A 25,768-nucleotide genomic window follows, 5' to 3' on the forward strand; every position below is an offset into this window, starting at 1 on the left:
GTGAAGTTGCAATAGCTAATCAGAAATGAAGCTAGGAAGCACATGCCCTATGAAATAATATTATTTTCACTTGATGCTTAAAAACTGATAAAGGGGCATTTCTTTGTGTATGTCAGGAGTGACTTGAGAAACTGCAAGTTGCTTCTGGTGTGAGAGAATTGGCCGTCTGCAAGGATGTTGCCCAGGGGACGCCCAGATGTTTTGATGTTTTACCATCCTTGTGGGAGGCTTCTCTTATGTCCCCGCGTGGGGAGCTGGAGCTGACAGAGGGAACTCATCCGTGCTCTCCCCGGATTCAAACCTCCAACATGTCAGTCTTCAGTCCTGCCGGCACAAGCGTTTAACCCATTGCACCACTGGGGGCTCCTGAAGGGACATTATGAGCAGACATAACATAGCAAAGTTTACAATCCATAAAGTATATGTGAACAGGTCTATAGTTTTCAACAGGGCTCTAAGCCAAAGAAAACACTTTGCCACAAAGAGAAAGCTGTAAGGGATAATTTATTTTCCTTTCTAGCTTTACCAATTATTAACAATGAGAAAAGTGTCTTCACACCCATTCTATATATCATTTCTAAAGGAAATTTCAGCTGTAATGCATTTCAGTGGTGGCTTATGGACTAGGCAGGGACAGACCACCTTATTCTGCTACTACAAGATACTCTGTTTAGACTGTGAGCAACTTGTAATTTATCCTTAAGAGTTAAAAATTACTTTATGAGTTAATTCAAAAGAGGTGTATAGTTGGAACAAGCTCAAGGCCTCTCCTTGCATTGTGTAGAGAATGGCTCTATGGGTAGATCTTAGCAAGAAGTATGTAAAACTTGCATGGCAGTCCAAGATGCCCCATCGTTCTTTTTCTCCTTAACTTGTTTTTGAATTAGATATTTTGTTTGCATAATGTAGCTGTATATTTCCCTCCATAAATGCATCTCTTTTCATTTTGTGCTCTTTAAATTTCTTTTGTGACTTTATTGCAGACCTCTTATTAACAGCTGTGCTATTTTGTTTTGTTTTGTTTTGGTTGTTGTTGTTTAGTTTCCCCGTCTCCCCTTCAGGAGATGGACACGTCTCAGATAATTACCTGTGGCGAAGGCCTTGGTGTTCCAGATGCAGCTGGAACCTCAATCAATATGATTAAATCTACTTACTACTTAAGCCTCACTATACAGATAATAGTTTACTTCCTTAATTGGTTCCGCATGAGATTTCCACCTGTCCTCCCTGTTTTTCTCCTTGGCATTCTGTCATTTCAACATAGGGCAAAAAAGTTGATAGGGGAAAAACTGGTGAACAATTAAACTTGGGAAGTGGGAGACTGTGGTCACAAGGGAGAGCTCAGATGTAACTGAATGATATGACCCCATCTCCATGATAATATTTGGCTGCTTCTCTGCAAAGTATTAGTAAAACTGGATGCAGCCAAAATACTTTATTTCACGAAAGGTCTACATGCATTCTAATTTGTGAGTATAATTACTCTATTCACGAGGATGTCTATATGTTGAGACTTACATCTTATCTGACATAGAGGATACCCTTGAAACCAGAAGGCCATAGATAAATCTAGTAAATAATTAGTAGAAATGGAATAATAATTTGGATCTGCTGCACAAATGCCAGAGTGTGCTGATGAATAAATGTTAATTGGATTGGGTCCAAAGGAGAGGATTGGATCTAAGGGAAGAAACCTTCTATTCATAAGAGAGGATGAGTTAATCATCTAAGAAAAATCTCACTGAAGGGAAATGTCTGCTTAGATGTGTTGCTACAGAAAACATCTTCTATACAGTTGTTTTTTAAAAAAGAAAAGGAACCATTGAACAATTGACAGAGTTTTTGGGTCTCTATTTTCTTGTGCTATTTTCATAAGAGGAATAACAAAAAAAGACCCCTGTTGGATCAGACCAAAGATATTCTGCTTCCGGATTGACCAGGCAGACTTCTATAGGAAGTTCAGAAGCAGGATATGAGGCCAAAAGCCTTTTCGTGCCATTGTTAGCACCTTATATTGGTAGAGATGTGGTATCTCTGTTTCTGTATGCAATCCATTATTCCTGTGGTACAATACAGTGATATTCTATTAATGTTTTTTTTCCTAATGTGAAATCATATCACTTGCTTAGAGAATGTTTCTTGCTGCTCTAGGCTTCTTACTAATTTGGAATGCCCTCTGATTGCTAGCATATTTTGAAAACCATAATTGCTTATCCCCAAATTATATGGCTTGTTAATGAAGATATGTGTTGGTGGTACATGGATGATAATCAAATAAGTGTCCATATCTTTCACATAACTTCTGTTTACATTCAACCACAAGATCTTTTGGTGGAGAGCAATAAGATCTTTTGGTGGAGTTGCCTTTGTGTGCTTTGAAATATATTTGCCAGTTAGCAGTAATGCATGGGAGACATTTTCAGAGAGAAAACAGCAGATGGTGGAAGAGTTCATTTCTCCTTATTGATCTCCTGGTTTTTGGCTTTTTTATCTTGTTTCCTGATTATTATAACATAGAAAACATAAGATTGGAAACAAGCAGTTCAGATTTCTGAAGGCAGGTTATATTTTAGGGTTGGTAACCTACCTATTTTTTTTCTTTCCTGGAAGTATATTCCTTATTTTAAAATTTTGCAGGAGATATTCCTGGCCATTCTTCATCTTGCATGCTGTAAACCTAGATTTTCCACTGAATACACCCCAATATACCAAAAAGGTGCTGCTGACAATCTCGTTTCTCTTAGTAGCTTGGATGTATGACAGTATGTTTCCAAGATTGTGTGTATCTCAAATCACGTTATATTTTATAAGTATGCATTTTAAAACCATAATGTGAGTGTCATTCTTAGTGATCAGAAAGGAGACTACTCTTGGTTCCTATTTACAACTTACTTTGCAACATCCATTCATTTCCAGAGGGGTAGCTATGCTAGTCTACTGCACCAAAACCAACAAAGAGTCTTGTAGTACTATAAAAACTAATGTGTTTTGACATAATCTTTTCTGGACTATGGCCCACTATTCCAGATGTATCCAAAAAGTGTTTATAGTCCGCAGAAGATACTATGTAGAATTAATGCAATTAAACACAATTTTAATCGCTCAGTGCTATAAAATCATGGCAGCTTTAGTTTTACAAGAGTGTTAGTGCCTCACCAAACTACAAATCCCAGCATACCATACTATTGATTCATGGCAGCTAAAGTGACGTCAAACTGCATTAATTCTGTAGTGTAGAGCCAACTTAAGATTCTTGATGTCATCCACATTTAGAACATATAACAGTTCTAGCTACCACTCTTTCCCTACTCCAAATAGAAGAGAGAGCTTATGTCACAAAATCTTCCAGTAAGCTTTATGGAAAAGGAATTTCTACAGAAATAAATGTTTGGTGAAAAAAAAAACTTTTAAAAATGTGTATCAGTGTATGCTTCAATTCATATTTCAGCGTGCTGATTTTCTTCTTTTTAGAAAGGCAAAGGGAGGGTCAAATTTGAAGGAGAACAAAGGGCTAATGGACTTAGCCTATTTGGGATTAATGAGAACGTCAACTAGCATGCATGCATTCCATCTTCTGTCTCTCAGTACAGTTGTCCTTTTATTTCAGCATATGATGAAGATTTTGAAGCAGATGAAGAGAAATCAGATGGGAAAGTTAATGAAGAAGGACAGCTTGATGATCAAATGAATGGGATGTCAAAGTCACCCTCAGATGATGAGAAAGATAATTTAGACCATGAAAGGAAGAATAAAACCTCATCACAGAAAGCTTTGCGGGCCTCTGACAGCGAGCGAGATGAAAGTGATGGATATGGAGAAAGTGACTTCGAGGGGGAGGATAAACAAGGTTAGCTGTTTTCCTTAAAGTGCAGTAGAGTGGATGGCCTAATGCATGTTTTAACTTGTTACATATGCCCCATAATGGGTTATCTTTTCCACGGAGCAGATTTAAGTACCAATTTCTATTAGATTGTCACATTGTTACAGAATATGCCACTCAGCACAAAATAACCAAGGCTTCTTATCTTGACAGTTAAAAACTTTCTTGAGTCTTAACCTCTAGCAAAGAATGCCCAGGTTGTCCATAGAAGAAAGGAGTTTGGGAAGAAGGGAAGAGACAAAGGGCTTTTCCAGACAGGCCCTATATCCCAGGATCTGATCACAGGTTTTCCGCTTTAAACCGGATTATATGAGTCCACACTTCCAGATAATCTGGGATAAACAGAAAACCTGGGATCAGATCTTGGGATAATAGGGCCTGTCTGGAAGAGCCCAAAATCAACTCTTTTCTTTGGCCCCATTTTTAATACCTCAGAACATTTTGGCCTTAACCTGGGAATCTTGCATATACATGAACAAAATGATGTTACATGTCAACGTGGTTGATGTTAGAACTCCTGTTCAGAGGATGCTCATGGTCCCTTATGTTGGGTTGTGGAGTCTCCCTTCTGGAGTAGAGCAAAATGCATCTCTTGTCCTTTGTTACACCAGGAGAAAAGAGCAAATCATCCCATCCCACATCTTTCTTAACACCTTCCACTCATAGTGTATACATATTGCTCAGCCAGCTTTGCACAAATGACAGTCATATCAACAGGATACAATAATATAGATGGGTTCCTGAATGAAATATATATAACAAAAATACCACTTGTATAACATAAACAATGATATAATTCAACAACAGTATATAAACATGCTGCACTGTTAACCCCACAGCGACAACAAACAATATGGTGCAAACTTTTAGTACAGTCGTATCTTCTTATAAGTAGCTTGTGGATCAGCCGACCACGACCGGTTTCGGCCTACCTCAGGCCTTCCTCTGGTGGAAAAATTATACACTTGAAAGTGTTCTCCTCGGGAGATACAAATTTTTTGTTGGTATATGATACTCTGCTCTAAGTAGAGTTCTGGCTGTCATATACCAACAAAAAATTTGTATCTCCCGAGGAGAACACTTTCAAGTGTATAATTTTTCCACCAGAGGAAGGCCTGAGGTAGGCCGAAACCGGTCGTGGTCGGCTGATCCACAAGCTACTTATAAGAAGATACGACTGTACTAAAAGTTTGCACCATATTGTTTGTTGTCGCTGTGAGGTTAACAGTGCAGCATGTTTATATACTGTTGTTGAATTATATCATTGTTTATGTTATACAAGTGGTATTTTTGTCATATATAAGTCATATCAACAGGACCAGTATTTACAGTTTAATTTATCCGTGTCTGACAAAATATGTCTTCTCTCAGCATTTTCTATATCCTCCAGACTGACTGCATGGTATTCTTGGGTTTCATTTCAATAGGGCTCATTATTATCCACAATTTAGGATCATATCTCCCATGAGTACAGGTAGCGGTGTCATATTGTAAAGGTAAACAAGTTTACAATTTGTGGAATGCTATGTTGATGTTATGTCTGAACTTGTTCTACTAAATAGAAAATTATTTGTTATAACTCATTGGAAACCAGTGTTTGTTGTTGTCTGGTTGAAGCATTTTTTTTTGAACTAAGAAACATAACATATCTTGTCAATGGTTTGCTTTCCCAGCTGCATAAACTGAAACAGGAGATTACAATACCAGTGGAACTAAAGCTGGCCGAATTTGGGGAAGAGCAGCTAGTTTGTTCACTTGTTTGTGGAACTTGTTAGTAAAACCAACAAACCATGACCCATATAAACTATAGTTTAGTGTAACATTCATGCATGGCCATTAAGTGCTGCCTTTTAGACAATGCATGGAAACAGTGACTCATAGACTCAAGGATCTATTTAAGCAATACCTTTTTATAAGTCTCTGGGCTACTACAAGAACAAGGATGGGATGTGAATAGATTGTTTCCCCTTCTATCCTTTTTATAGTCCATAAATAAGGACTGTACCTAAGTATTCTGGAATAGTTTCTTGGTGGCTTCACCTTGTTTCTATGGCATAAATGTCTGCATAACAAGCTGCTATCAGTAGGTGTTATTCAGAATACTTTTTTTGTGTCAGCAGCGACTTGAGAAACTGCAAGTCACTTCTGGTGTTAGAGAATTGGCCATCTGCAAGGACATTGCCCAGGGGACACCCAGATGTTTTACTGTCCTTGTGGGAGGCTTCTCTCATGTCCCTGCATGGGGAGCTGGAGCTGACAGAGGGAGCTCATCCGTGCTCTCCCTGGATTCGAACCTCTGACCTGTTGGTCTTCAGTCCTGTTGGCACAAGGGTTTAACCCATTGAGTCACTGGGGGCTCCTATTCAGAATAGTGTCAGCACTTGTTTGTAAATGGGTGGTGCACTAGCATGACACAGAGCAGCTGAGTGCTGCTTTAACCTTCGTAACTCTATCCTTTGGAATTCTGCGGTTTGCAGTTTTGGTAAGATACTTAGAATTCCCTCCTGGAGACTTATAATCTCCACTCCATGAACGATAGCACTAGAAATCTGTAGGTGAGGATTCTATGAACTGTGTATGTGTCTTCACTGCATTCAATTTACCTATTGACTTATGGTGACGCCATGAGTTTCATAAGCAAGGAATACTCAGAGGTGGTTTAGCCAGATCCTTCCTCTGAAATACCTTTCCAAATTGCAAATACCAAGTGGTATAAAGTAAATGTTTACTATACCAGGCTACTGGTTGATTGCTCAATGATTGTTTTAATACTGTATTACAATGTTGTTTGCTTTATATTGTTTTTATGATGTTGTTTTACGAATTTTACTGTGCTATTTTAAACAATGTTGATCAGGTTTGTCCCCCTGTAAGCCGCCCCAAGTCCCTCTGGGGAGATGGGAGCAGGATACAAAAATAAAGTTGTTGTTATTTTAAAGTATTGTTAAACCACATAGTAAATAAGCTCTTAAAACCGCATGTATTATTCATGTTGTGTACTTTTAAAAGGGTCAAGTCCCCTTTTAAAGATAAAGGTTTCCCCTTGACATTAAGTCCAGTCGTGTCTGACTCTGGGGGTTGGTGCTCATCTCTTCTAAGCCGAAGAGCCGGCATTGTCCATAGACACCTCCAAGGTCATGTGGCCGGCATGACTGCATGGAGCACTGTTACCTATTGATTTACTCACATTTGCATGTTTTTGAATTGCTAGGTTGGCAGAAGTTTAAGTGTATACAATCATTCATTTTAGGAGGCTAGATGTGTGAGTAACATAGATACTGTGCTGTTCATAGTGTTTTGTGAGTTCTTTGCTTACCCTATAAGTAGTAGTGATAATAATAATAATTTAAATTCTTACCTGCCTCTCCTTGTGGCTTGAGGCGGGTTGCAACTTCACTAAAAACACATAATCATCCAAAAAACATTGTATGAAATACACATATTAAAACATATTTCTACAAAATACATATTAAAATACACAGCCCACTATCTTGCATGGCAGCCAGTAGGTGTCACTTTTGTATTGTAAAGTGTCAGGCACCATATGAAAGAGTATTATAGATCTGTGCGAGAAACAACAGCAGCAATCCTAAGGGTCTTCTGCTATCTCTACGTTCCTTACTGAGAAAGGCTTGTAGCAGTGATTTCTAGTCAAAGATTTTAGCCCAGCTCCATTTCATTCTAAGGGGCAGAGGGAATGGTAAAAGTCTCAAAGTGATAAATATGCAGTCCTGCGCCTTTTGGTTTGCAAGGCGGGAATAAATGCTAGCTAATTATTAGCGCAAGGAGATTAAAATGCTGTGGAATTAGTTGCAGGAGTATAAATAACATTTTCAGTCACCTCTGTCCTCTCCAGTCAGCATAACTGATGGAGATAATTATTTCCTTTATGTATTCCGAGCTGTATACCTTCATAAATAATCGAGTGGGAAGCATGTATCTCATTTCCCATTCATTATTACAAACTGCGGAAGAGAGCCAAAGCTGGGCATGCTTGCAAAACACTGGAACTTGCCAGCATTTTGGCTTTTTGTTGGCGCAGAGCGGATTTCTTCCTGTTTACTTCTTATCCCACTGTTTCTTCCCAATAGTGCGGTAACATATGCAACTGTTGCTTGTCAGATTGCACCAGGTATTCTCTGTTCTTTACTGGCTCCCTGATATCTCCCTGTTGAGATTCCTCCCATTTTGACAGGCCTTGTAGGAAAGCCGTTTTCTTAAGCCCCAATTCTAACGTTGTTTTCTTAACATTTGTATTTCCCATGTGAAATATAGACGACGGGAAAACAGCTGATTGGGAAATGGATGTAGCTGCAAGGAAGATTCAGTGTTTTTATAGGAAGCACAGAGCTCGACAGCAGACTCAGTCTGTCAAACCAGGTTTGCAGTTGATTTGCATGAGGTGCAAGATCTTTGCTCTGATCAAAGAAAATTTGATTCTTTGCAGTCGGTGATCATGAAACATAATCAGTTTGCAGCTTTGCTGATCATTTACAACCCCCCCCCCCCAAAAAAAAATACCCCAAAAACAAACAAACACAATTACAGATACTTCCTTTTCTTTTGAAATGATGTTACTTCTCAGCTTGTGGCCATGGGATGATAGGTGGTCTGCAATTGGATTGCCTAAAATACCTTTGTAAGTTTTTGTCCTTGCTTGGATTAGCTGACCTTAACCAATGTGGACTGAGTCTTCAAAATCGCTACATTTGAAAGTTGGATAAAGATTTTTTTTCCACTGCTTGATAGTTCTGATGATTTTCCACTTTAATTTGACATGTTTTTCCATAATGGGACATTTAGACCTATCTCCCCATGAATCTTTTTGCAGGACATCTGTAATGTTTTTTGGCCATGGCATGGATGGTGTTTGGTGGTGGGTAGTCTTGCTTTGTGGTAAGGAGCTCTCAAAACAACTGCCATCCTCTAAAGCTTTTGGGCCTTCCGTGTCTGCTCCTTGCAAGTTGCTCAGCAGTGAGACTATTTAACAGGCTTCTGATCCATCTGATTTCTAAAATGGTATTTGGAATATGATGTGTGTGTAATCTTTGGGTGTGCAGGCCCGTAGCCAGGATTTCATTTCCGGGGGGGGGGGGGGTGGTGGTGGTGGTGGTAAATTTTTTCAGGGGGGGGCTGAGTTTCGGGGGGGGGGGGCTGAGTCTGAGTGAAAGAGGGTTTACTCTAGCAAACCTTTTGTATCATTACCCCAATACCCCCATGCATATGGGATATATTGAGCATGGTGATCAGATCATGATATGAAAAAACATAACAGTTTCAGTAATGCACCAGTAAGGCCTTTTCACGAACCACCATGAGAATTTCGGGGGGGGGGGGGCTGAAGCCCCCCGAGCGCCCCCCCCCCCGGCTACATGCCTGTGGGTGTGGGTTCATATCTGGTAAGAAAACAGTTAAACTCATCTTTACAAGTGCTGTACTCCTCTTACCTGCATTATGTGGCAATTAGCCTTAAAAACATTTTCTCTTCTTTACAGGCGTATGTGTGGTCTCTTTATCTACATCAAGGCATATTCAGTTAAATTTATCTGAGTGTAGGCGAGTGTGTCTGCTTTTAAGGAGTACTGTATGTGTTTAATATAAAAAAAACACAATGGTATGAGTAAGTCAGATTCTGCAAACCATGCATGGACAAGTTCATGATGACCTTATTTGTCTGTCATGTTTTTGTTCCTTTTCATTTGTTCTGGGTTTATTCTTCTGGCTTTTGGGTGCCAGGAGAGTCCTGCAGCATATGAGTTATTGAATTTAAATGGAGGGCACTGTCAGCAGAATGCCAGTCACCATTAAAAGAATTCTAGCCCATTTCCCTTTGCTCCCATCCAACTCAAAGCAAATCCTGAGAAACAAAGCGATTAGCTAAGTCAGGTTGAAGGGACATTATCCCTCTAGGTGCATGAAGTCAAAAGCTGACCTGATATCCAAACCAGACAGATTTTATAAAGTGTATGAGAGAAAAGAGCGGACAGAGAAATAAGAATGGTGCAGTGTTTAAAAAATACAGTGAGCCAAAACATAGCCTGAACTTAGTAAAAGGGAGTCAGTTTGGTTTAGTAGTTTGTGTGTTGGACTAGGACTCACATGGGCAGGGGATGTCTAAGTTCAAAAATATTTCATTTGCAGCTACTAGTAGAAATAAGAAGGGTGGACCCATTCTTGTGGAGCAACAAGTATGTGTTCATTTGTCCCATCTGATGGAAAAGGAAGGGAGCTGGATTGCCACGTGGTTTGTTCTGTTTCTTGACATGTTATGCCTTTTTGTGTTATAATCATATTATTAGCCTGTGTGAATTAATTTTGTTGGTTTTTTTTACTTCATTCCATCCCACTGGCATCTGTGTGTAATATTTATTTCAGTAGTGACAAACAAATGAACAAATCTTTACAAGAAAATTCGGTGGTAGCTTCTCCTTGGGTGACCATAAGTCAGAAATGTAGGTATATAGCGGTGGTTCTCAACCTGTGGTATGTGGCCCACCAGTTCTCCATGAGAACTAAAATATGGCCCGTGACCTAACTGTTACTACACTGTTGCAGCGAGAGCAACTGGTCTCATGAAACCCTCTTATAATACTGAGGCTTATTAAATAATGTTTATATGGGCAAGCAGATGGTAACTACTGGATGGCATATGTTCTGTATCAGAAACTAGAGCTGATGTGGTCTATCCAATGAAGTTGTCTGAATCAGTACCCAAATAACCAAACTGAATTTAAAGTTAACCAAAAACTGATTTGTAACCCTTTTGGTACTAATGCTGGAGAATGGTTGCTGGTCAAAAAAGGTTGGGAACCATTGGTATGCAGCAATACATGGCATTTATACTCCACCTTTATACTCCACAGTGTTCATGGCTTTTCTCCTTCCCTCTTTTTCTTCACAACACTTCCCTGCAAGGGAGAGTACACAATGGGACCAAGGTCACCCAAACTTCAGGATCGGTGAGGGAAAGAACTTGGATGTTCTAAGTCCCAAGTTCAGCACGTTAGTCATTTAATTATACTGGTGCTGTACTATCAATCCACTTACTATGCCCTGTACCAATGCACAAAATGTATATACTAAAGCATTCAAACATGGAAATAATCTATTCTTTACCTTCCCTTTTGGAGAGAATAAAGAAAACATGAAGCTAGATTGGGCTGAATTTACAACAATCTTAAGTGGTGTGGTTACCACGGTTTTAAGTAGTATGCAAAAGGAAGTCTATTCTTATCACACACTGCCACTACAATGCTTGAAGCACAAAAGTACATAGGATTGACTAGGGTTTTTCATTATTAATCTGCTGCATGCACTCAATTAATTACATTAAAAAACACAACAAGCTGTACTCTTGGATAAGTAACCAATAAAGCCAAAAGTAAATTTCTTCTGACTGCTGTTTCCTCAACCGTATGCTTTGTACAAGAATATGCTTGGTTGCTTGTGCATGCTAGGCTCCTACTACTGTTTAACATTAATTCAGCATGCCATTAATTAAGCAATTTTACAAATAGTTTTGGTTTAATTGTAGATTTAACTGGAAACCGAGTAGATCTGCCCTTATATGAGCTCCCAGCAGGGAGTTAAATAATGCATTCTGAGTTTTACAGATGAACAAATTTCAGATAAGTAGCGTTTAACTAAAAATTCTGACCCATTTTGTGGGATAGTAATTGATACATTCAGTGCAGAAATCCCAATGAGATATTACTTAAGTGGAATGATCACACTAATTGGATAGGCGTGACAGGCTTTATTGAAGTGTTTTATTAATAGCATGCAAGAAGGGTTAGGAAATGTGTGTTTTTAGCTAGAGGCTGCTCAAACAAGATGACCAACTAGATTGAATTGCTGCTCACTATCACCTCAGTGATTACAGTGTGGGAACTGTCTATTGCTTTTTTTATTTTTCTACCCCAAAATAGTTCAGTAGCTTCAACAAAACAAAATTGATTGTAGTTTCAGAGGAGAATGCATGGCTTTATCATGAAGTGAACCTGCCATGGCCAGGTCAACACACTGTCACAACAAAGGGGCACTCCACCTTAGTTCATCTGGAAAATAGCTACTGTAGTCATCTTGTTCACATCATTGGTGTATGTAAATACTTAGCAACAAAACAGTAAGCTGGGAGAGCAGACACTTTGAACCTGTGGCAGGAGAGAAGTCAAAGGTGTCTAGGTTGGAAACTAAACTTTGGTAGCTGCACATTTGGTATTTTCAATTAAGCCAGGAAATCAAACAAAGGAAGATGAGATTTTCTTCTATTTTCCTCTTCATTTAATTCTGTCTGTGGTTACGCTCATAGATCCTACTGATTGTGAAGCCTCAGTACCCAAGACCCAAAGTTAGATTTGTATTTGAGAGATCCGGGTAGTGATCTGTGCCTGAGCCATGAAGCTAAGTGGTGGATGGGTCAGTCACTGTGGTTGAAGTTTGGCTGCTTGTGTTCACTAGAAACTAACTTTAGTCTGTAAAAGGTCTAGGAAAGCATATATCTGTAGTGATTTCCTGTCTTCATTTTTCTGCCTGCACTCTCTTCCTGCATCACTCAAGCTTATTTTGGCCTTTGGGTCTCCCTTCTCTTCATCTTATTCTGTCTTGTCTTCCCTCTGTACATGCATGTGTGAGCTGCTCTAAACTTTCACAATACCATGTAGAAACTATCCTTTTAATTCCATCTTCAACACTCTCAAAGATTACTCAAAAGGGGCAAGCAAAATGGTTGCCCCAGGGCCAGTCATCCTTTTACTATTTGACTGTCACAGCTAGATGTTGTTATTGTTGTTGTTTTGTGACTTCAGGTTGACTCCAACTTACTGACAACTGGATCAGTTAAGAGTTGAGATAATAGCCATATTTAAATATTTTAAAGGATGTCATATTTAAGATGGAGCATTGTTTTCTTCGGAGACTAGGAAATGGAGCAATGGACTCAAAATTTTGAAAAGAGATTCCATGTAAACATTAGAAAAAACTTCCTGATGCTAAGAGCTACCCAACAGTTGAATACAATGCATCAGAATGTAGTGGAGTTTCTTTCTCTGGAGATTTTTAAACAGAGACTGGATAACCATCTGTCATGAATACTTTGCTTGTGTATTTCTGCATGGTAGGAATTTGGTCTGGATGTCCATTGTGGTCTTTTCCAACTCTGATTCTCTGATTCTATCCTATGACTTTCTTGTCAAGATATATTTGGAGGAGGTTTGTCCTTACCTGAGAAAGTGTGACTTGCTGAAAGTTAGTGGCTGAGTGGCTTTTCTGGAATCATTGTTCAATACTCAGATTAATACACCATGCTGGCTTTCCACAGCCAGCTGACCAAACTTCAGGATGATCAGTTTTCTTCCTGTTCTAGTTCTACAAGGATAAACCCTAGAATAGTCATAGCAGCACATGATCAGCTTCAACTAATTTCCACTCTGCTCCTCCAATCAATCTGCTCTCCTCACCCTTGCCAAGCCTTTCCTGGACACACACACTGACACCCCAAGAAGGGATGAAGGACCAATTGAGCCAGTGCCACAAGAGGAGCACAATTGGCAATAGGAAGTGGTGAGATGATAGGAATTGATTGGGTTGAGATTGGAAGAACTGGGCTTGTTGGGGTGTCAGGGTGCGTGTCCAAGAGAGCATATTGATCGGAAGAGCAGAATAGAAAAAAGTTGAGACCGACCCTGATATAGGGAACAATCCATTCTTTATGAACACTAAGAGAAGCCTTGCTGTAGCTTGAATTGTGTAAAAGCTAGCTGTGAATGAGCAGGAAGAAATAATGGGTAAAAGAATCACATTTCAGTACTGCCCCTTTCTGCTTTGCTGTAAATTGAACTGGTTAGCCCGTTAGTGTAGTTCTCTCATAACAGTTTTTCTTGCAGCAATGTATGCTCTTCCAGTGTTCAGCTTAATTTCATTGGATCAGATAAAGCAACTGATGGATCTTTTACCCCTGAGCCTGAAAGCTGATCTCCCTCTAGTGTTTTATTAGAAATACAAGTGCTTCAAGTACAGTTTCAACAATAACAAAAAATCTCTCCATATAAGTTTCTGTTCCTGATAAGGAGGCTAAAATAAAATCGGGAATTACTTCACAGATCAGTAACATGTCTACTGACTATTGAAGGGGGCTTACTCCCAGGCTACAGGGTATAGGAAAGTAAGCTTCATGAAGCATAGTAGGATTTCTTTCTGAGCCAACATGCAAATGGTTAATTTCACATGTTTGTTTGTAATGCTGTTTTCTGAAGTTATTTGAATAATGGCTAGGGGATGTGCAATCTTTGATGTCATAAATAAAACAGTTGCATAATGGTATTCGAGGGAAGGAGGGAGGAAGGAAAAAGATGCAACGTAATACAGGCAGTCCCCAAATTACAAACATCCAACTTACAAACAATTCATAGTTACGACAACAGGAAGTGAGATTAAACTACAACTCCCAAATTACAAAATCAACCTCCCCCGCACCCCCCACCAATCCCACTAGTATTCAAATTTGGGCATATTGGGTATTTCTGCTAAATTTGGTCCAGTGAATGAAAGTACATCCTGCATATCAGATATTTACATTACGATTCATAACAGTAGCAAAATTACAGTTATGAAGTAGCAACGAAAATAATTTTATGGTTGGGGTCACCACAACACAAGGAACTGTATTAAGAGGTCATGGCATTAGGAAGGTTGGTAAACACTGCTCTAGGGGTAAAATATAGTTAGGTCATGTTGGTAACCCAGGGAACATAAGTCATTTAAAACGTAGGGCCTAAGGGAATTGTGAGCATCAGAGGCTTCTCAACCTTGATGATTTCTGAATCTGAAGACATCTGCACAACGTATGTGAGAAAACATGAAAAGTGTAAAAGGATTTTGGTGCTTTTGGGCTTGAGGCAACATGCTGCAGAAGGTTTTGTGCATTTTTTTTACTTTTTATATGAAGAACAAAATTCAAATGTCTGTAGGATTCTGTCCTTTATATGTAAAAAATATAATACAATGGGATGATGAGCCACTCAATTCTATGTGCATTGCTGACAGGCTTTAACTTTAGTGGCTATGCGGGATTAAATGGAAGGCAGTTTCTCCAAATGCGGAAGATTTTAATAGCCTCTCTAGATAGATGAGAAAGCATCATCCTGTTTTTCTCACACAGTGTTTTTGTTGAAACATAAATTGAGAAGTGGTCAGAGAGACCAAATTCGTGCTTTTCAGCTCCTAATAGGCCATAATCCTGTGAATAAATCAGAATGACTCATTAACTGGAAAGCTGTGTTGGCTGTTTTGCTGAGGCAAACAGTTATTTTTGTACTGGTCTCTCTATATTCTTTAAAAAACCTCCAAAACCCATGATGACGTTTTTAATGAGCTAGGTAGCTCAAAGGTCTTGTGGCCTTTTATACACCGAGTTTCAAATCTTAAGCAACTTAAGGTGGCCCATATCTCAAAAGCAATGCCAGAGGAAGCCAAGATTTGTGTACATTCTGGAGTGAAGGTGCACAGATTCCCCCAGATAAGATATTTCTCCAGATGGAGAGCCATAACATGCCATATGTGGCTATACAAAAGTGTGCATACAAGAGCACAATGTCCTCCTTTAGATAAGAGCCCTATGTGGGAAGTGGGAGAGAAGGCACAGATCAGTCTTGCTTCTCTCACAGCTTTGGGTTTTTATATATATATAAAACCAAATACAAAAAGGACAGGGAAACTGAAGGTGATTTCACACATTGATACTATTAGCAGGCACCAATGACAAAGTGCCATGGATAATTAAGACCTTATCTCTTCACAGCTTGGCTTCTATTATGCTGTAATTGACTGATGTAGTGATTTGTGTTAATTTAGGACTGGCTCACAGAAAATGACAAAGAAGTCTGTGTGCTTTCTAAAATTATTCCTTATGGCATTTATCTCAGTAACAAATATTTGTGTGCATCATTGCACTACAAAGGTGAAAGAGTTTTGTATATCTCATGTCAAACCTTTGCTTGAGTAGTTTCTTGAAAACTGGGATGGAGAAAGTGCAGCTCATGAGACTCTGTTTCGCCTCCCCAGCAGCTCCCTGGTCACCATTAAAAAGTAGCCAATTTCCAGCCAATATATGCCCCTAAACAACCATAACAAACATGGCAGTTTGCATGCCCTTGCAACAATAACAATAACAAAAACATAGGGAGAAGTTTGTAGGGTTGGATAGGTTCATTCGGAAAGACTGAAATTCAGACAAAAACATACTAATTTGGACATCCGATGCAGTTTTGAACCATGCTGAATTTGAACCACTTACCTTTCACTCCCGGAAATATCCTATAATTTTCGGAAGTCTCCTACGGTTATTTTAATTTTCACAACCATTAAGCAACTTTGGTAAAGGCAAGGGAATTTTAAAAATCTCATGACTTCCGCCGACAAAGCAAGGAGGGAAGCGGTGGGCGTGGCTAATCACAGCCATCTTTAACTGTAGTTTGTGAAGGCCAGGCCTCCAATGGTAGAGATTGCAAAAGGCCCTGCTGTTAAGCTACATTTCCCACAATGCATGTCTGCTCATTATCTAAAATGGCTGAAGGACTCAAAAATAGCTGTCTGTAGCAGACTTCGTCTAAGTATAAAATAAACTGATTGAATCTACAAAGGTGTCTAAAGAAGGCAGAAAGGAATAAGCAACTTTTGCAAAGCCAAGAAAACATAGACTGCTTAAAAACCAATCATTTTACTTTTGCCTGATTGCCATGAACAAGGCACTGGGATAGCCAGCCCTTTACAGTCAGTAAGTAATGATAAAATAAAATGATTGATTGCATCTGCAAAAAGGAATAAATTGATGGATGTGTCTTGAGGGTCCCCTTTAACTCAGTAGAGGAAGCAAATGGATGTCAGGAGAGTTTGGATGCTGCCTTTCTGCCCAGAAGAAGGGGGCCAGTCTAGATGTCCCTTGATGGGGTCTGTACTATGATTTCTGTTCTCCACAAATTTTTACACAGTTCGTGCCACACAAACAAAGTTTCTGGAGTAGAACAACTATTTCAAAGTAAAGACCACCCAATGAAACAGGAAATAACACTTTCAAACCAGGAACAGATTTTCTTTATTATTAAAAATGTTTTAAATAAAAACTTTGAAAATTCACCAAAAATCCATGGATATGTCAAAGGTTATGAACTTTGGTGAGCTAACGGTGGCCCATGTGTTCCACCACTGTAGCAAGTTTCATCAGGATTGGTCTAAAACTGAGAGAGGGAGAATCTCCTGAAGTATCTCCAGTGCCAGTGCTGTTTTTTCCGCATGCGTGTCCGCATTAACGAATCAGTTTGGAAGTTTCGATTTTTTTTAAAAAAAAATCCAGAAGTGATTTTAGAATTGAATCACCAGCACCCCCTACATCCAAAACAAGTTTTCATTTTTTTTTGATCAACCAAGCCTAGAAGTTTGTATTACTTCTGATTATGCCCAGAGTGACTTTGTAACCCCCACCTACACCCAACTGCCCATGTTGTTTCTTGGTTATGAGATAATGGAGAAACCCACTGAAAATGACACAGGAAATGTCTAAATGCTGCATGGTTGCTATGCAGGACATTTTTAACATACTCCCCCACATACCACGAGGTGGCTTTGTTTGCACTAACTCTAAAACCAGCACTTACATATTCTTAGGTTATCACATTATCATTCATATAGAATGGGCAAACTCATAATCAAAAGAGATTTGGAAGACCAGATTTTAAATTAGGAATCTCCAACTGGAGTCCTTTAGAGTAGCAATTCCCAACCTTTGGTCCTCTAGGTGTTTTTGACTTAAGCTCAACCCCCAGTGAAATGACCAAGAAACATGGGAGCTGATGTTAAGAACACCTGGAGGACCAAAAGTTGGGAACTGTTACTCTAGTTGTTGTTGAAATGTAGTATCTATCTATCCTAGCTATCCTAAACAATGTTGGGGGATTGCATCACTCTTTCATGACCCAGTGCCATTAGCTACCTGGAAGGCTGATAAGAATTGCACTCCAGCAACATCTGGAGGATTGACTTTGAGATCTGTGCCCCCCCCCCCCCCGAGCTATTTGCAGGTTTAATCTACTCAAGTCATCAGGAATGATGTTGATAAAACATATCTTCATTGCTTCATATTGTGGGATAGTGCTAGCTACCTCAGCATTTAATACCCATATTTACTTGAATTTAATGCACCATCGGTTGTAATGCGCAGCTCAGTTTCAAAGGTGTGCATTGAAAAAACAGCATTGTCAAAAGTAATGGGTGGCTTCCCCTTGCCCATGAACTATTCTGCTGCCTGCCCCAGAATGTCCAACAGGCAAGGGGAAGCCATGCCCCTCCATTAAGCCGAGGATGGTAAACTCAACAGCCTTAGCCTGATGAACAGGTGGCAGCTTCCTAACTGAGGCCTCATTCATGAGGCCTTCAAAATAGAGGAGGAGGTTTTGAAGGCTTCCTGAATGAGGCTGAGGCTAGTGAGTCTGCTAGCCTCGGCCGGATGGAGGGGTGCAGGTGGGTTTATGTGCATTATTTTCATGCACCATCAATTATGATGTGCAGCTGACTTTTGGCTAAGCAATTTAGCCAAAAAAGGTGAGCATTCGATTTGAATAATATAGTAAGTATGTCGAATTTGGACCTAAAATGTTTTTACTTAAATTTTCATGGGTTTTGGGAAAGCTTCTCCTTGGTTTCTTAATTGGATCTATGTTCTTAAACCCTGGAGAAAGGGATAATATAATTCCTCCTCACATTTGGGTTGCAATCATTTCTGTAACAGTAAAAGTAAAACATTTTGCCTAGCAGAGGTGGAATTCAGAGGATAAACAAAACCATGCAATTTTAGCTCAGTGAAACATCTTTGCCTTAATTTTCCCCAGTACAAAATTTCATATGCCTCGCAGAACATTTATAACAGCACAGATGGAAAGAATAATTTAAAATATTAGCAGAAATTACAGCTAATTATCATCAGGAGCTAGCAAGACATGAAAGGTGCTCAAAATCAGTACGGCATTTCATTCAAGTCACAAGAATGAAATATGTTACAGTATTGATTTTAATTTTGTCTATAACTGATTTTTGATGGATTCTCCTGTTCATTTGAAATGTTAGGCATCTGCTAATGAATGAACATTGTTTTTCAAGAATTTATGGCAATTGAAATTAAGGAAGCTGCAGCATTTTTCACAAGGATTTTGTGTGGAGTCTTCAATTTGAATCCTAGCTTGAGTTTCTTCTGGAATTGGGTAACTTTTTTGGAACAGACAGTATAAGCCTTAGGGGTTGTGTCTGATCTGTTCTTGGTTATTTGATAGTGAGAGAATTGTTGTTGTTCATTCGTTTTCGACTCTTCATGACCTCATGGACCAGCCCTCGCCAGACCTCCCTGTTGGCCGTCACCACCCCAGCTCCTTCAAGGTCAATCCAGTCACTTCAAGGATGCCATCCATCCATCTTGCTCTTGGTCGGCCCCTCTTCCTTTTTTCCTTCCATTTCCCCCAGCATCACTGCCTTCTCCAAGCTTTCCTGTCTTCTCATTATGTGGCCAAAGTACTTCATCTTTGTCTCTACTATCCTTCCCTCCAATGAGCAGTCGGGCTTTATTTCCTGAAGTATGGACTGGTTGGATCTTCTTGCTGTCCAAGGTACTCTCAGAATTTTCCTCCAACACCACAGTTCAAAAACATCTATCTTCCTTTGTCAGCCTTCCCTAAGGTCCAGCTCTCACATCCGTAGCTGACTATGGGGAATACCATTGTATAGTACAATATCAGTATTAAATATTACTATATTGTATTATACCATTATATTGTAATATTAATAGTAATATTACATGTAATATAAATATATAATTATAATATATTAGTAGTAGTAATATTATATTGCATTACATTATAATATTATTAATGTTATATCTATTAATGTTTGGTTGGCCAAAACTGGAAAGTTGAATCTGGAGCAGAGGATTCAAGAGGCCAAACACAGATGTCAGGGTGAGGGGAGATGGTGGCAGGGGATAGCAAAGCAAGACATAGTGTGGCTTGGAATATCTGTTGTTATTCCTGACAGCAACATTTAATCTGTTCTTAGATTAAAGATTTTTAGGTTTTGAGTAGAAGCTTTGAGTAGGTATTGCTTGACTAATCAAATCAACTGAAATTTGCTCCTCTGAAACACTTTGGGCTGCTATTCTATATCCACTACATGGGACTAAGACCATAGTTAGCTGTCTAATATTAGAAATTGGTAAAAGTATGATAGTTGGGTCCCAGTGCCGATTGCGCAACGTGGCTCTCGCGAAACAGAACACCGAGTGAGAGACACAGCTCCGGCAGGATACCAGTGAAGTAATGTAACACAGGTGAGACAGGATAACAGTGAACTAATGTTAACAGTTACTGCATTTGATTCATTTTGATTCATGCAAATTGAGTTCAAAGTGAAAAAGTCATTTTCACTCAGACCCCTTCCACACTGCCACTATATCCCATGATCTGATCCCAGATTATCTGGCAGTGAAGACTCATATAGTCCAGTTTAAAGCAGATAATTTGGAATCAGATCTTGGGATATAGGGCACTGTAGAAGGGGCTCTAGTTTAACTCACTAGGAGAGAGAGGAGAGGAAAGGGGGGGGGGGGGGAGAGAAATCTTGCCCTTCCCAGTAGGCTCAGGAAAAAGCAAACTAGCCTTCTAGCTTGTGTGGTCTTCCTTATAATGTGTGGCATCTTGACCATCTTCTGATGTAGATTTTTATCTGTGACACACTTGAGGGTATGTTCTGATCTGTCCATCTGTCCTGATTTTTATCTGTGACACACTTGAGGGTATGTTTGCCCTGACAGCATACTACAGTTCTGTAAAGGGGTGGTAGTTGTTATTCTCCGTTTTATGCTGTTTCTCTCCCTTCCCAACTTGATATGTCAAACAGTGGAGCACATGACTCGGAGCTTGCAGGGTTACATTGTTTAAGATGGCTTAAACAATTGAGATGACTGGTTTTAATATTTATGTGTGTTTATAGTTTATTATATGATCTGGCCTACAAAACCCTATACGGTTTCGGCCCAGTATATCTGTCCGAATGGATCTCCCTCTACATCCCACCCCGGAGTCTAAGATCTTCTTGGGAGGCCCTGCTCTCGACCCCGCCTCTATCACAACTGAGGTTGGCGGGGACGAGGAGCAGGGCCTTCTCGGTGGTGGCCCCCCGCCTGTGGAATTCACTCCCTGGGGAAATTAGATCAGCGACATCACTCCTCTCCTTTAGGAAAAAATTGAAAACATGGATTTGGGACCAGGCATTCGAACAATCTGGCAGATAAAGAAAGGACTTTGACAATGGACAGGAATGGACTAATGGAATGGAATTATAGAACTCTGAAAGATGAACGCTGAGCATGAGAATAGTTTTATTGATGTGTTATATACTGATTGTTTGATTGTTTTTAACTGTGATAGTTGTTTTAACTATGGTTTTGTACATTATGTGTATTTTGTACAGGCATCAAATTGTGCCTTTTTGTAAGCCGCCCTGAGTTCCCCCTCGGGGGTTGAGAAGGGCGGGGTAAAAGTACCCGAAATAAACAAACAAACAAACAAACAAATAAATAAATGTTTGCCGTATATATGTTGTGCTCCACCCTGAGTCCCCTTCAGGGTGAGAAGGGCAGAATATAAATGTTTTAAATAAATACATAAAAGTAATTACAAATACAGTTTTTTAAAAGAAGCTGAATGTTTTTTTATTCAGTAACATGAGACTGAAGCAAATTACTATTTCTTTTTCACAATTTAGTGAGACCACAGCTCTATAACTGTACATTGCACTTATACTGCAGATGTAGTGATCCCATATTGTTATATATAAAATATTAGGTAGGTACGCCTTAGTTATTGGGAAATAATGAGTTCCAAATAACTAGATCCTTGGAATGTGTGTCTATTTAAAACAGTCATTTGCAAGCGCTAACAAAAATGTAATGCTCAAGTATTTATAATGAAATGTGTTTATTATTTGTAGGCAAGAAGTTTGCATCTTCCTCCAGCAGCATACCGTATAGCAACGAAAATATATCTGACTCTGAAACCAAAAAACAAGTTGAAGAAGAAGACAATGTGGATATGCGTTCCGAATACGAAAGTGAGATGTCCAAGTCCCAAAGAGCTGAAAGCCAAGAAATGGATGTAGAGGAAGAAGAGGCAATGGGTGAAGTAGATCACAAAAGAACCAAACGCATGTCAGGCATTTCAGATGAAGATAAGATGGAGATAAGTCGCCGGGACATGAGTCCTACCTGTGAGAAGCTGAAAGTAAAAAGGCTGGTAGACATGGACATGAAGGAAGGCATGGAGGAGGATATAACAGCGCATTTCAGGCACAGCTCTCCAGAAGAAAAGCTCAGTAGCTTAGTGCCATCTGAAGATGAAGAAGGTGGTAAGTAGTATGGTCTGCAGTCAGAAATGTGAGGGACCCTTTGGATAAGAGTGTGTTGTGTTACCTGTTTTGAAGTGAAGAACTCTTTTTCTGTGATGTTTCTGGATATGACATTCAAATTGACTGCTCCCAATGCCTATTCTGTGTTAGGCTATTAGAGATGTGACTTTTCTACTTCACTGTGGGCAGCATTGTGTCTTCAAATATCTAGGCCATTTTATTATTTCAATTACTGTGATGGTGTTGTACAAAATTTAACATGTGAGACTTTGGCAGGTCTTTCTTTGTCTCCACCACTATCATTCTTGGAACATTTTGTGATAGCTGAATTGATTTCATTAGCCGATGGAAACCTAGACAACCAGGTCAAGCAGTGCACCCAAGACTTAATAGTTACTACCTCTAAAGACTACTGCAGACACAGAGAAATCCTGAAGAATGACAGTGTTAAACCTGAAGAATAGGTGTTGAAGTGCTCAGAGTCAAACAGATGCCTAAAACAGATGATTTTGTATTTTTATAATTTGGGACAACCTATAGTGAGATGCTAGATGTTTTTGTTGCAATATTTTTCATAATGAGATGACAGCTAAATCAATGTCTCTAAATCTTTTCAAAAACAAGGTTAGGATTGTAGGAAGCTGCTTTATACTGGATCAGACTTCCTGCATCTCACTCACAATTGCCTCTTTCTTGCTGTCCAGGCAGCGTTCCCTCTGCAGAAGTGTTTTCCAGCATTTCATATCTGATTTTTGTTTTAAAGTAGGATATGCTGGAGACTGGACTTGAGACATTTTCTAAATGAAGCATTAACATGTCACTGAGCCTGCCTCAATCTGATATTTACATTGTTTCTATGGATCATGAAATGGACAACTTTGCACACCTGATTCTTATTTCATGAATCAAATGCTTTGCCAAGAATTAAAAGAATTCATTCTTGTATTACATTTTTAAACCAAGATCATAGTCTAATCATCCAATTAGTGAATCAATTAATATTAGTCAGTGTGATGTCCATAGTGATGTAGACATGAAAGCGAGCCAAAAGTCATAGTCATTTTTCTGATTGTATTTTGTATGTATTTTTCTGGCAGTGACACATCTTCTGTTCTTGCTTGGTGGACAGTTTCTTTTATATTGCTCTGTGTTGTTGGATGGAATAGTTTGGCATGAGTGGAATGCTATACAAATTGGAACTGTTTGCAGACATCATGGTTTTGGCTCACTTTTCATTGCCTTGCAATTTGTTATGTATAAAACATGGGAAGAAAAATGAAGGTGGTGGTGTCGTTTTGGATGATTATGCTGAATTATTTATAAGTGTTTAGTTTTTTGAAATCTTTTCCTTCATCCTTATGCTAGGTTTTCAATGTGAGCAACTTTTCCAATTAGACTCTTAGATGAGATGAATATTTAAGTGCTATTGAAGAATGACGTTGTTAACAACTTAACAAGTACATGCATAGGCTTAAATGCTCTAATACAAAATGGAAGCATGAAGTAATCATGTGCATTGAGTTAACGGTCTTTTACAGATTTTTATTTCAAAAAGTGTATCATAATTTCTGTTTAGCTCAGATTTCCAAACACAGTAATTAAACAGTTGTTTGATTGTATTGGATTTGAATTAACACAGAGTTTAGCATCATGTGTTTTCTGATTCTGTTGCTCTAGTGGCAGGCAGAGAAATCTTGGGTAGTGGTTGAATTATAATTTTTTTAAAGTAGTTTTGAGTCTCGCATGATGACAACTCTAGTGGGAGACAAAGTAGAAATTGCCCCTGAAATATAGTTAAGAAGCAGGGGCGCTTGAGATTAACATTTTAATGCATACTTTTGCACAGTGGATGTTTGGCAACTGTGCTAATAGTACATTAAGTGCTGATTAAGCAATTGGACTGTGTGTGTGTTTAAAGAACCAGTTCTAATGATGGCTGGAGGGAGGAACACTCTGAACAATTTGGTTTAAGTTACTTTCCTTGGGAAAATAAGCTACTATTGTCCAGAGCCTCCAAACCGCGATGAGTTTATGATGTCTGTAAATATCCAAAGTAGCTTAATAATAAAAAATAATGAATGAAAAACAGATTGTGAAGGGAAAAGAACAGAGACATAGAGAACAGACATACACATATAAAGTTGGGTTGCTGTGAGTTTTCTGGACTGAATGGCCATGTTCTGAAACATGACCATACAGCCTGGAAAACTCACAGTAACCCAGTGATTCTGGCCATGAAAGTATTTCTCAACACAGTTGTCATTTCGGGGTTTTTTCCCCAAAGAGACAAATTGCCCAATGAGAAAACTATTCCCTTAAAAGTCAATAGTAGCCTAATCTGTCTGATCTTAGAAGTATGGGGATGCAGGGGTGGCGGGTGGGGTGGGAGGACACCACCAATGAACGGAAGGTGCTGTAAGCTATATTTCATAGGAAGGAATTGGCAAAACTTTAGGGTGAGGCAGCATAACTTCCTTTTTTAAAATGCACGCCATTCAGTTGGTTGAAGATGTAGCCGAGCGCTAGTGGTCTCGTTCGAGAGGCGGGAGTATAAAGTTTTGTCCTGACACAGTTCAGCTGCCATCATGCGTTGGAACAGTGAGGAGCGTGCTTTTGTCGTTGAGGCCTACTTTTCGAGCAGATTTGGAGTGGCCGGCCTGCTCTCAAGATTTGGCCCCTTGTGATTTTTTTTCTATTGGGCTTTTTGAAATCTCGTGTTTATGTGAACCGTCCAAGGACCCTACAAGATTTGAAGACCAACATCCAGGAAGAAATTGCCAACATATCACCTGCTATGCTGGCAAGAGTAATGACAAACCCCAGGAATTGGTTTACTCAGTGTATGGAGAATGGAGAATGGGGGACGTCACCTACCTAATTTGATCTTCAAAACTATGTAAAACAAAACTTTAGGTATGTGCCTACATAATAAAAAAATAAAAAAATTCTGATTCATACAATGGGTTTTATTAAGTTTTGAAAAAAGGAAGTTATGCTGCCTCACCCTGTACCTCTATGCTGAAGAAAACCTTGCAAAATGTACAGGGTTGTTGGTATAAATTGACAGGCTACTTGAAGGCACACAGACAAACATACATAAAAAGTGAACCTCAAGCAGCTCAGTAGGAATTACTTCCAAGCAGGCTGCTTCATTGAAGGAGAATCAGCTACAGATGTGGTCTTCTACATCTGTAGCTGTTGTGGGTGCAGTTGCCTTTATGTTTCAGATTTGCATCAACATCTGAGTACATCTGGGATATGATGGTGTCATTTGCATGGATTAGTGGCAGTAGGTATACGCTTGTACCCTTTGCAGAGATGGAATAACAGCATCCTTGTAGGTTAGGGAAGGCTCAGTTTCAGGAATATATTAATCAATTTCCTATATCTAAACAAAGCCCTCCAGGTTTCTTTCTTTCTTTTGCAAAAATATAAATGCTAGTGAAGTTT

The 25,768-nt window shown here is 39.2% G+C and overlaps 1 protein-coding gene across 1 annotated transcript in view; it reads left to right on the plus strand.

Moving 5' to 3' along the window:
• Positions 1–25,768, plus strand: part of ERICH3 (glutamate rich 3) — a 77,535-nt gene that overhangs the window by 44,734 nt on the left and 7,033 nt on the right. The window contains exons 11-12 of the mRNA XM_060773734.2: positions 3,608–3,847; positions 21,905–22,318. Of these exons, the coding sequence (XP_060629717.2) occupies positions 3,608–3,847; positions 21,905–22,318 (654 nt within the window). The remainder of the gene's footprint in view (positions 1–3,607; positions 3,848–21,904; positions 22,319–25,768) is intronic.

The sequence above is a fragment of the Anolis sagrei genome, chromosome 4 (genome assembly GCF_037176765.1).
Source record: "Anolis sagrei isolate rAnoSag1 chromosome 4, rAnoSag1.mat, whole genome shotgun sequence".
Lineage (NCBI taxonomy): Eukaryota > Metazoa > Chordata > Lepidosauria > Squamata > Dactyloidae > Anolis > Anolis sagrei.